Source organism: Leptinotarsa decemlineata, unplaced genomic scaffold (genome assembly GCF_025532065.1).
Source record: "Leptinotarsa decemlineata unplaced genomic scaffold, Ldec_3_MD MMD2_tig00026299_RagTag_RagTag, whole genome shotgun sequence".
NCBI lineage: Eukaryota > Metazoa > Arthropoda > Insecta > Coleoptera > Chrysomelidae > Leptinotarsa > Leptinotarsa decemlineata.
This window is the reverse complement of record NW_027412676.1, coordinates 3,059,923-3,073,274: the sequence shown is the minus strand read 5'-3', so window position 1 is coordinate 3,073,274 and position 13,352 is coordinate 3,059,923. Positions and strand designations below refer to the sequence as shown.

General features: G+C 33.3%; 1 protein-coding gene across 2 annotated transcripts; it reads left to right on the top strand.

The window, feature by feature from the left end:
• Nucleotides 1–10,431: 10,431 nt before the first annotated feature.
• ND-30 (NADH:ubiquinone oxidoreductase core subunit S3) lies at nt 10,432–12,020 on the top strand. 2 transcript variants are annotated; one of them, XM_074180692.1, is made up of 3 exons: nt 10,432–10,884; nt 10,935–11,351; nt 11,412–12,020. In XM_074180692.1, exons 1-2 carry the CDS (start codon nt 10,523–10,525, stop codon nt 11,347–11,349), a joined length of 777 nt encoding a protein of 258 aa, XP_074036793.1. In that variant the 5' UTR covers nt 10,432–10,522; the 3' UTR covers nt 11,350–11,351; nt 11,412–12,020. The 2 variants fall into 2 exon arrangements, with proteins under 2 accessions (XP_074036793.1, XP_023020445.1); XM_023164677.2 differs by lacking the exon at nt 11,412–12,020 and having other exon boundaries at nt 10,935–11,403.
• The last annotated feature ends 1,332 nt before the right edge of the window (nt 12,021–13,352 follow it).

Below are 13,352 nucleotides of genomic sequence, written 5' to 3'. Positions count from 1 at the left end.
GGTATATCAATGCAACGATAAATAAATTATTGATCAGCTAAACTTTTCATTCACTACGTTATTCATCTCTGAAATTTAATGCCATTAAAAATCATATATGAGTATCAAACTAGAAATCCGTTTCATTACCAGTACAATTGATACAAATTATGAAAAAAATCAATTTTCTGTAATGGAGTTAGTTATAATAAACTGCCAAACCACTCCAAAACGTAAAAAGAAGGAACAGTATCTGAATTACTTATTAATCCACCACCAACCTACCATTAAAATGCTAATTGATTATATATATCTTCAACACTGAGAGAAGTTTTGACAAGGAACAGGGCCACATCCGGAAAGAAAGATCTTCTAAAGAATAGTCACTTCAAAAAAGTGGTGGAACAAACCTTGGCCAAAAGACAACAAGATCCCCCAAGGAAGAGAAGCTGTCACAACCGTTACTATCTCTTCTTCATGTTGAAGAACTGTCGGAGAGGATAATAAAATTTAGATTTGAAATACAAAAAGCAAACCACCAAACACAGATGACAAAAATTGCACTCACTGGATACCGTGTGAGTATAGGCAACTGCTCAGCAAAACTTTCAAATTGGGAATGGCGGAGTATGTGTAGACCGACCAGCATAACATCAAGTGATCCGAAGGTGAAAACATCCACAGAGGAACACTGGTTTGAAATAAAGTTTAAAGAAGCTGCATATATGTTGAAAAATTACAGAATCTAGAAAACGGACTGCGGTGCATTGAACTAAAAAACGTATTGGATAGAGGGAAAAGCCTCCAAATGATCTATTGTCTTGAAGTATGAGGAATAAGTCAGTCATCAGGTTGATACTAACAGAAACTGGAAAAAGTAGAACTAAAAATTAATTAATAACTATGAATATTTTAAATTTTCAATCATATATGAGAATATTTTCCATTGTTATGGAATGAAACATAATCTTAACTAGCATTTACAATTAATCACTAATTTAATATGAAATACTGAGATCTATCATATGCATTGAAAAGGGAGAGGAATAGTTGATTCATTTACTTTTTGAAAGGTACAAATCTATAAAATATTTTTAACATCGATAAATATTTTAAATTCGAAATAACATAAAACTTTCTTTAGTTGATATCGAAATTGCTAAACTTTTGTGGAAAAATAATTAATGTTGAGAATTTACTTTTACAAATCGCATTCTCATGAAAACAAATCAATTTTGATAACAAAAAGAATAAAAAAATCGATTGTACAAATCTTGAAGATGACCAAAACACAAACTGACTTTACTGAATAATAATACAAAGGATAACTTTATGGTAATTCAATAATAACCGAATGTAAATCACAGCTTCTATGATCCACATTGTAATTCATTGCTGTTGTTAGATAATGAGACCTTATTTTGAAATATCGCCTCACCTACAAAAATATTACATTATGAAATTGCATAGATAATGATCAAATCTATATTAAATGTTTCACAAAACCAATATCCACAACTCTTAATCAGTTTCTAACATCTGTTTTTCCGTTAACAAGTTGTTGGCCTCACTACGAACAACCCTCAAAAGTCGAAACTTGTGTGAGCTAAGGATTAACGAGGTCTCAACTTTTAACGTGCTATTCCTAGCACGGGTTTCAATTTTTCATTTCTTATGTTTTTTCCAACATTACAGATTCAATTTAATTCATCTCAAAAGGCCTAAATGGGTATAATTCAAAACATTGTTGAGGGAACTAATAGTTTTTTTGAGCTTACTTTTTTTAACCAAATTCTCAAGCGGAACATTAGTAATCCAGTCACCAGTCTGTGAAAATAATGTAAGTTTCACAGTGAGATAGTGATAAGTAAAACTGATCAGGAAGGTTATCGTTTTTTTCTTCATTTTTTGAGGTGTTCAACCTTCCTCAGTGTAAAAAATATACAGAGGTAAGTCAATAAAGAATCTACTGAAGAATTATAAGGTGGAAACTGAAAAGTTAATCCCAAAAAGTTACTGCATAATATGAAGCACTGAAGAGTCCAATCAGTCAATACTTGTTATATTCAGATTGTTGAAGGTTAAAAAAACAACTTTGATACATTGAGTCCACAAAAAAAGTCTTCAGTTTCTTATTACTTCCTGTTGAGAAAAGGCGAAGTGTGTTTTTCATCTATGATCATACTTATTAGGTTCAAAATGAACTCTTGTTTAAAAATTTTGTGGATCTTTGAAATTCTGTTTTCTAAAAAAAAAAGATTGATATATTAGATCAGTATAAGGGTGAAAAGTCAATAAAAGTTGTCCTCTGGTGAAAAATTGTCCAATGCCATAAACAGGCTGATTTTTTCAATACAGATATGTGTTTTTCGTTTTCTTGCAAAGCATTTTGAATTTCAAACTGAAGTTGTTTAAATTCTTCAGAATATCTATCCCAATTCTATTTGTTGGTATCAAGAATGTGAGCTCATCCCAGTTTTTTCCCCAATTTTCTGAAACCCAATTTAGTGTTGCTCTTTCCCTTGTCCTCTAAAATAGAAAAATTCTGGAACTTCAATGAACAAATGTTTTAACTTGCCTTTATTTAGTTTTTATACCTATAAAAATATTTTGTTTCAGAACTCCAAACCTCTGTCACATGCATATTTTGTATGTTTTGAAAGTTTTTTGTTTGTTTTTTCCACAAGCTGTTCGAGAAACCCCTCTTGTCAAAATGCATTATACTGTTAATATCACAATTTGGCAGACCACTTATGATGAACACGTGGTTAATGCAAAAGCCATGGCAGTCGCTGCCGTTGACAGCACTGTTTTATAATTAGACTTGTATTATTCTACTGTGATTACACCACGTAGAGGTTGAGCTCTTCTGTTATTAAACTATAAAATTCCATAATAGTTGGCACTAAATTCTCAGTAATATTAGTGCATTGAAACGAAAACGTTGTCAGGTTGTGATTCTATATATTTTAGCATTCTATACAGGGTGTCCCTGAAATTCCTCTGTTCCTCTCGGGAATATAAGTATAGATGGGGTCAAAATATCACCAGTACTTCATATAACTTTTATTCCTAAAATCGTTCGCTACTCAAAGTACATAGAAATTGAGACATTATATAAAAATACAATGAGTCATCGAGTAATTGAAGTTCTTAAGTCGTTGTTTGCCAGGCATGGTATTCCTTTAACTGTAGTCTCAGATGGGGGCCACAATTTAGTTCAGAGGAATGATTGGGAATTTAATCATGTCATGTCTTCACCGACATATGCTCAGTCGCACGGTATGGCAGAGCGTAACATTCAAACGACAAAAAACATTTTCAATGAAGTAGTAGAAGACAAAAAGATGTATATCTGGCTTTACTCTTGTATAGAAATATGCAAATCGATAATAATAATTCTCCAGCGGAGATTTTAATGTCTCAAAAATTGAGGTAATTCCTTGCAAAACCAACGAATCAAAGCCTAGATTCATAGACATAAATAGATATAATAATGTCTTGAAAAATAAAGCAGAGAAAGCAGTGAGTCAACAGTTTATAATAAAGGCGTTAAAATACTTATTCCATTGAAAAATAACACTAATGTATACATACAAAAAAGCTAACAGTGATTGGTTACCTGGTACGGTGCTGGAAAAAGTTAGAAAAAGAGCATATGGAGTTAAAATGGAAAATGGTTCAGTCTTAGTCTGTAATAGAAGGTTTATTAAGTTAACCCTTAACTGGTAACGTGACATTTTGAAACACAACTGGTAACGTGCAGTCTGTGAGACTGGCACTTTTTGGAAGCAAAAAAAAATCTCCAATATTTTTTCCAAAATATATATTACGAACACTTAGGTACACATTCTTTTGAAATATTTTTGCATGAAATAACGAACAAAAACTTGATTAAAAATAATTTCGCAATGATCTTTTTCAACTATAATGGAAATTGGTAGTGATTTTGGAAAGATCCACAAAAAAATTAAAAATCATTCAAAAGAAATTAATTTCATGTATAGTACGATTGATAATTAACAAAACGCAGTATCTACAGTGTGACCCATTTTTAATGGAAACAACCCCTAAAATTTGAAGTTGTAAATCGATTTTAATAATTTTTTTTCTAAATGTCAAGTACTGAAAGGTCTACCTTGGGACAAAATTTGAAATGTTTATTAAAGTTTCAGGGCATACTACGATATTTTTTCTTAGTCGAAAATCGGGATATTTTATTAGCCATTGAAAAAAATCACTACGCCACTGGATTCAGAGTGCCTCTAAATAGGTGTGACCAAAATTTCATGAAAAAATATCCATTATTAACAAAGTTATGACAACTCAAAAATTCGAAAACTCACACAGCTAACAGTCACAATATATCATTTTTTTATGATTTCAATAAAGTGCCGCCATATGAAAAAAAAATAGCGTAAATATTTTTAATGAAAATAACGGAATTACATTCACACAATTCAACTAACAATGAAGCAAAAAAATTTAATAAACGGAACTAATAACTGATTATTGAAATGTTTCGATTCAGTGCAACAATTAATTCTAACTCATATTCTAGTAGCCTCTACTAATCCACCACGTATTTCGATACATGTGTCGTAGCGCTGACGAATGTTTCTGATTACGTTCCTTAGTTCTTGAGAGCTAATATCTGCACATACCTGTCAAATTCTTACACAAAGTTCATTTCTATCTCTCGAGCGGTTTTTGTAAACCTTTTGTGTGAGAAATCCCCAGAGAAAAAAGTACAAAACTGTGAGGTCTGGAGATCTGGGTGGCCACTCTATAAACGGACTACCACGGCCTATCCATCGTTTTGGAAAATGTTCGTTAAGCCTATGCCTCACAGCTCTGGCATAATGAACTGAACACCCATCTAACTGGATAATTAAATTTGATCGTTCATTGATTGGCAGCTCGTGAATAGCATCCCAAAACTGTGTTCAAAAATTCTAGAAACCTCTGTGTATTAATGTTTTCCTCAAAAAAGAAAGGACCAATAATTCGTTCGTTCAATATCCCACACCAGACGTTGATTTTTTGGGAATACTGGCTTTTACAGTTTATTACCCAGTTAGGATCATCCGCTGCCCAATAGCGACAATTCTATGATGACACTACTCCATTTTAGTGAAAGTGGCTTCATCGGTATATAAAATATTTTTTAGTAAATTTCTATTGTTTAAATATTCCCCTTGGGCCCATAAACAATATTCCAGGCGTCTTGCTTCGTCGCCTTCTTGAAGTATGTGTAAAAATTTTGGCTTGAAAGGTTCAATATTCTTCGCCTTGAGACATCTCCGAATAGTTTCTCGTGGAATATTCAAATCTAAAGTGGCATTCTTTATACTGGCATTAGGATTATTTCCGATATTTTATTTACCGTACCGCAGCTAATACGAGGACGATCTGGATGTCTCTCATTAAATACTCTACAAACCTCTCTAGCACTTCTAACGTCAGCTCCCGAAAGGGGTACAATTTCAATTTTCTCTCTTACACTCAATCTTGCAGCCATGACACAAAATAATTCGAAGAACAGTAAGGTGAATATTGTTGACAATAGTACACTTAAATCTTTCACAAGTGTCAAACTGTAATATCATTTCCATGGCAACTAAGATTTAAATTGAAATATTAGGTCTTAGTTTTAGTTAATTTGCGTGAAAACTTGAATGTTATTCCGTTATTTTCATTAATAGTATATTATGCAACGATCATGTAATGATGGTTATTAAGACACGAGCATTAACCGGGATACGAAACGAGCCGAAGGCGAGTTTTGTATGGTATATGCGAGTGTATTAATAACCATTACATGAGAGTTGCATACGCTATTTTTTCTAAACCCGATAAATAATGAAAAACTATAAATATTATATTTGTATTGAACACATTTACAGTAATTAACTCATATTTAAAAAAAAAACACAAACTTAATGGTATTATCATGGTTATATGAAAACTATAAAGATTCTAATTATATTTACCTATATTGAATATAACAACTGTAATTAATCTGATCTTTTAAAAATATTGGAGTCGATGGTATTCCTTCTAGATCGCTGTTTTCAGAAATTTTGATAATATAGGTAGGTAATATGAAAACTGATTTTGACAAATAAAGCAATTAGTTACTTAGGTTAGAATCTAGGACAAACAAAGGAACAGGATTCTTGATTGAAAAATTATGGGTTTCTATTGGTTGTTAATCTGTATCGTTATGAAAAATCTGTATCATAATGGATATCATTATGAAACGGATTATGGTCATATAAGTGTATTGTTAGAGTACGGGTGTAGAAAATAATATTTAAGCTATTTGTTTTTTTTTTTTTTCATCTGGCGGCACTTTATTGTTGAAATCATAAAAAAAATATTCTCATGGCTATATCTGTTGGTATAGGTTGTGACTGTTAGCTGTGTGAGTTTTCGAATTTTTGAATTGTCATAACTTTGTTAATAATGAATATTTTTTCATGAAATTTCGGTCACACCTGTTAAGAGGCACTCTGAATCCAGTGGCGTAGTGATTTTTTCAATAAAAAAATCGCTAATAAAAAATCACGATTTTCGACTAAGAAAAAATATCGTAGTATGCCCTGAAACTTTAATAAACATTTCAAATTTTGTCCCAAGGTAGACCTTTTATTACTTGACATTTCAAAAAAAAATTATTAAAATCGGTTTACAACTTCAAATTTTAGGGAGGCGTTTCCAATAAAAATGGGTCACACTGTATAAAGAAAAACTAACCAAAGGTGTTTATTAGAAGGTCCTAACATGTCATAAATTTAAGGTTTGTTTGAACAATTGTTGCATTTCGGCTTGGAACACTGCAGGCATACTGGCTTCACACACTCCACACACAGATATTTCGTCATTCGATGCGTCGTCTTATGACACAAATGGCACGCCTTTCGCTTTTGTAGCGTCAAATCTACCTGTCTCACAGGTACATTTTTTTCCGGTCTGCCAAGGATACGTGATATAGTGAAGCGTAATCCGCGGGGCATACGGGGATTCTGTAATCTCCTTTCCATGTTTCCTCTTACAAGTTTTGCAGCTAATTCATTAGCAAATTCTGATTTTTCTTTTATTACCTCATTATTTTTATAACATCTACCGAGACATCAAGGATACGAAAAAAAATTGCCAAGGGCCACCTGCGTGTACGACGACTTGAAGTACTTTTTGCACATTTCTCGTCAAGAGAATCAACTCCTCCTTTATTGGCATTGTAGTAAACGATTATTTCAGGTTTGTTTGTCTCTGGATCAGTGAAAATCCGATCATGCATCGTGGAGATAAGTATAGTTGCTTTGTTCTTCTTTCCCACATATGAGATCATAGTAGATTGTTCACGGAAACCATATAATGTTGATCCGACTTCTCTTCTTTTGTTGGGTAAAAAGAAGGTGGTATTTCTTTTTTGTTTTTTTTACCGTTCCAACGTAAGAGAGATTTTTCTCCAGCAAGATATCTGCCAATTCCACTGAGGAAAACCAGTTGTCTGTCGTAACGTTGCGGTTGGTCCCAAACAAAGGCCGTGCAAGGCGTAAGACTGCTTGCGTTGGCTTTGAAAATTCCTTGAATTCGGGATCAAGTTCAATCTCATCATAATCTTTTTCTACATATATGTATGCATTGAAAAGATAAGAATTTCTAGCATCCGTTAGAGCCATTATTTTGATGCCATACTTGCAAGGCTTCATTGGCATATACATCTTGAATCTAACTTTGCCTCGAAAGCTTACGAGCATTTCGTCAACGGTTGCTGACTGACCCATTCTGTAGACACTTTGGCTATTATTTATAATTGAGTTGAATATGAGAGAAATGGCTGCTAATGGGTCCTGTTTTATCCTTTCATCCCTATCCTCTGGATTGTCAAACCTCAGAGCAGACAAAATTATAGCGAATCGTTTTTCACTCATTACTGCCCTGAATATGTCTCTCCCACTTCCATCTGTTGCAAAAAGACTTTTGATATTTTCATGGCTTGAGTTAAATACAGAGGTATATATCAAAAGGCCAAAGAAAGCTGTCATCTCAATCACATCAATATCTCTCAAGTTACTCGAATCCACCTTGTACTTTGTGCGCATTGAACTTATTTTATGATTGGTCCAATGTATAATATGTAGCAGCATATTATCAGTAAATAGTAATTTCCAGACAGAGTGTGGATCTACTTTATCTCCCAGCTCTTGAGCTTTTCTTTTTAGAACTGGCACTTTCATTACAATGTTGTGTTTTCTCGTACGAGATGTGGGTATAATTGGTGTTGTGCACCACCTGTAGCGATTGTTTCCATACAAATATTTCTTTTCCCCTGTTGTTTCTCGATTTGTTTCTTCTTCCTCAGCACTTTCATCACTATCACTACCTTGAAATAACTCACTGTGACTGTCATGATCGGAAATTTCAAATTCATCCTCCGAAACATTGTCTATTTCACTGCAGTCACTATTTGTCTCGTTATACCAACACGAAAGAGTGTCATCATAATCTTTATCCCCATAACGTACCCGTTTTGACGGACCCGCCATTACTTTGAGTCGCGAGAAACGCTTACGTAAACTGAAATATACCCTCTTACGGACTGTGCTCAACTAAATAGTAAATATTTCTCAGACGTCGTTTACCCAAATTTACTCCCAGTTGAATAATAGGTGGGGCACCAATAGCTAATAGATTAGGTTAGCGAGATTCGCAGAAAAGCGAGACCATTTTAGAAATACCTCGAAAAAAAAAATGGCTGCAGTCTCACAGACGGCACGTTACCAGTTAAGGGTTAAACAAAAACAGATCTATAATTAACTACCCTCCTACCAGTCCTAATGTTATCTTACCTGAAGGATTAGAAAGTAAGGAAAATACTAAGTATTACATATAGAGATAAAAAATGAGGAAGGCTCAGTAAGGAATAACTTTAATATTGTAAACGAAAATGTTAATCAAGAGGTAGCAGATACTGTAGAAACTGTGCTAGATAAAATACTTGACGGGGTGAACGATACTAATATAGAAATAATGATAGAACCAAGTGAGTGTGAAGAGATAGACAGTGAAAGTGTTCATGATGACAAAAACAATGAAAACACAAGCAACGAATCTAGTAGCACCTCTACAATAAGTGATTCAGATTCTGAGATGAAATTTTTAATGAAAGATAAAATATCTAAAAAAGGCGAAAAATAATGAAATCTCAGAAAATGAATTCCAATTAGCCTTTGCAGTAAGTTAATTGTATTCGAGCATGTATTCAAAAACGATTCGCCAGAACAGAGTGATTCAATTTGTGTCAGATGTCAAATTCAATAATAAAAATACACTTTTCAATTTTCTCTAACCTCTATTACAATCGGATTTATGTAAGTAATAATATTTCTGCTTTATTTTGTACATCTTTACAACATATTTAATAAAAAAAATTCAGCACTTTATAAACTATAACCTCACGGTAGTTTTGAGTCATCATGAATACGTTTCAAATCATAGTTGATGTGACGTCATCGTTTCAATGCCAGAATGAATGTATTTGAGCGTCAGAAAACGCCTTTAGTTTTGTAAAAAGAGTGATGTTATGAGAACTATGACAACGAACATACCTAGGTTGACGAACAACGGATAGACCTAGGTTGACAATACACTAGTGGTGGTATAGCTGTTAGTATTTGTTGGAACTATTTCGACAATGCTTTAGGCATATCGAATATACGCAGGTCTTATAAAAAGAAATGATTAGTTCTGAAAAGAAAAGAAAGACTGACAGTTTTCGAGTTTTATTCGATTCGGCAACGTCTGAAATTTTACTATCAGTTGAGTAACTTACAAAATGAAATTTTACTAGTTTCATTGCTGTTGAACGCATTCCAGTGGGCATTTTAACGTTGTTATGTTGGAAATACAAAATTACCAAAAATGACGTCATTATCTTCTTAACGTGAACAGCCTATATCTCAGAGTGGTATCAAAATGATGGATCTTGTTTTAAATATTCTGTTTAAAAAATCTTTAAAATCTGTTTTTCCAATAATCAGCTATCGCCCCCATACGAACGACAACTCTCAGAAGTTTAGAAACTTGTGCGAGCTGAGGACTAACAAGGTTACCTTTTAACGTGTGATTCCTAACACATTAAAGTAGTTTATTTAAATATATTTTTGTCTGATTAATACTAGGAATATAACAACGACCAAAATGAAGCAGAAACTGACAACTGACTTAACATTAGATTCCGTTTCAAAACCAACCTCACGTTAGTTTTGAAATTTTGAATCATTATGAATACGTTTCTAATCATAGTTGAGGTGACGTCATCGTTTCAACGCCAGAATGAATGTATTTGAATCCAGACGAATACGTTTTGAATACATGAGCGCCAGAAAACGCCTCTTCTCTCTCTAAATGCCACTAATGCCGTGACGTTTTTTAGCATAGATTGCAAATTGGCAGATGTCAAAGTTGTCAAAACATTCGAATTAATATTGGTGTTAGAGTGTTAGGTAATAGCTTTTTTTAACAAAAAAATAAAATGTTTCTGCAAAAAATATTAACACCAACGGTTCGTTCAAGACCTTTGTTCAACCAGGTTTACAATATTGCGAGTAGGGCACTTTCTACTGAGGCAGTGGAAGTACAACAAGAAACGCGACCTACAGTTAGGAAAATCAATGTTGTAGCTAGCAGTCAGCTTTCAGATTTTGGAAAATATGTTGCCGAATGTCTCCCAAAATACATTCAAAAAGTCCAAATAACGGCAGGCGACGAGCTGGAACTTCTAATAGTACCGGATGGTGTGTTGCCTGTACTGCAATTTTTGAAAGATCATCATAATGCACAATTTTCAAATTTGGTCGATATAGCGGGAATGGATGTTCCCTCTAGATCAAATAGGTAGGTGTTATTTTAAAAAATTTCCTTTTTTTCTTACAAAAATATTGTAGATTCGAGGTTATCTATAATATACTCTCTCTTCGATACAATTCACGAATTCGTGTAAAAACCTATACTGATGAATTGACGCCCATTGAATCTTGTAATGATATATACAAAGCAGCAAACTGGTATGAACGGGAAATATGGGACATGTATGGAGTTTTCTTCTCAAACCATCCAGATTTAAGGCGTATACTCACCGACTATGGATTTGAGGGACACCCATTTAGAAAAGATTTTCCCCTCAGTGGATATGTTGAAGTCAGGTATGATGATGAAAAAAAACGTGTTGTCGTTGAACCTCTGGAGTTAGCACAAGAGTTCAGGAAGTTTGAGTTGAGTGCACCCTGGGAACAGTTTCCAAACTTCAGAAATGCAAATCCGGTTTCAGAAGAGGTGAAAATCAAAAAAGATGAAAAATAATTGTGAGCATAATTTTTATTTGTATGTAATATATATTTTTTCTGTTGTGAAAAATATTTCAGTTTAATCACACACTTTCCCTATTCACACAACATTTTCAAAGAGGATTTCTAACACCTGATGTAATTAAAACCATGATAGCATTGTAAACCTGGATTTGTTGAGCTATGTAAATTATATTTACCTGACGTCTTGAAGGAGGATTTGTAACAACTGTGGTTGACGATGTGTCTCAGTGAATATTAGATGTTCGATCTTACATTGTTAAAAGGAAACTGTAAACAGATGTGAAATCTGAGAAAACAGTAAAATGAATGAAATTTCAAAATGAAAAAATACAGGGATCAAAAGTGTCGCATGAGTAAATTAAAAAAGTAAATAACATGAAAAATGAGAATTAGTAAGAAACTTAAAAATATGAGAAAGATAATTTGTAAAAAAATTACATTTAGCTGTTTATACACCAAAGCTTTACTTTCACTTTATCTTTTATGTTGACACAATGTTGATCAGTTGGATCATTCATACCCCACAATCTCAATTTTACTTTTAGGATTCTTTCTTGTAGAAGGTCGCACATGTGTAAAAATATATCTTGTCTGATATATTTTAATTATTCCTACAAAATAAGTCAGATGACTGTCAGTTTCAAAAAAAAATTTTATTAAATATTACTGGAGTTTTTCTTCCCAATACCAAACCGTTATGTCAACACCTCGACATGTGTTTCGATCACCAAGTGATCATCTTCAAGAGGGAGATTAAACTAAATATACTTACAATGTTATCCTTATTTATACCATAGGTACCTGCATCTTGAGTGTCTTAAATTAATTTCACAATATTGCCTTATCTACTAGTCTTAATTTAATCTTAAGTCTCGAAGAAAACTTGCTGATTTTAAAACTGGTCTTTTCAGTACACCATTGTTTGTTTTCACTGATACCACGCATATTCTACCATCATCTCTGGGAAAGACATTTTCAATTCGCTCTAGTCTTTGAGAATTTTTTGTAAAATTTCCATCTTTGAGTACAACAACGTCATTTATTTGAATAGGTCTTCAATTATCTGTCCATTTACTTCTTTTGGTTACATTTGGCGTCAAGACTTCTTAATCATCTGGATCCAAAGACACTCTTGATGATCTAGTATTTACCATCTTCTTGACATCTGCAAACATTTTCACCAACATTTCGTCTTCCAGATTTTGATTTCTAAGGACCACATAAAAGGAAGTTTTTACCGTTTGAATCATCCTTTTCCAAGCTCCGCCTATGTGACGAGAAACTGATGGAAGTTCCACAGTATATCTTTGGCTTACAAATCTTGATGGATTTTCATTTTCATCTAGATTGAAAAATGGCTTCTTCAGTTCTTCAAATGCTCCTCTTAGGTTAGTCTTTTTGTCTGAGAATCTCAATTTTTTTATGTAGATTTTCCAAGAAGAGATAAGTTAATGGATGTTTTTTGGGTAAGATTGGTGGATACCCAGTTGGCAAATCCATTATAGAATCTGAGTTTGTTTGTCCACCACAAAGTTCAAGTGTTTTAATTCCTTCAGGAAAATTACTTTCTTGCAATGTGGAATCTAAATCATTTCTGCACTTTTTAAATCTTCTAGCCTGATCAACTTTGCATACTGGTTGTCGGATTCCTGATGTCCACAATTTTGCTATTCTCAGAACCCATCCGGTCATTTTCAGGAATTTTTTCCATTTAGAAAATCTGTTGATATCGGGTAATGAAGGATGATTTTCTGAAATTTCTGTAGTCATAATTGTGACTGACTCATTTTCATTTCCGGTGTCTGTTATGGTTCTTTTTGGCCAGATAGAATTATCGTCTTATAGAAATTTTGATCTGGAAAACCAATCTTGGAAATTTATTGTATTTGGTATCTAATGCCAATTCTCGACATTGTCAAGTTCCAGTATTTCACCTTCCCTTTGAGATTCATACTGACCAAGACGATTGGAATTTCTATTATTCCAATATAAAAT

Excerpts from the sequence above, each read along its gene's own strand:
- ND-30 (XM_074180692.1), top strand. The coding sequence starts at position 10,523 with ATGTTTCTGCAAAAAATATTAACACCAACGGTTCGTTCAAGACCTTTG. Across the intron at positions 10,885-10,934 it reads GTTCCCTCTAGATCAAATAG|ATTCGAGGTTATCTATAATA; the intron begins GTAGGTGTTATT and ends AAAATATTGTAG.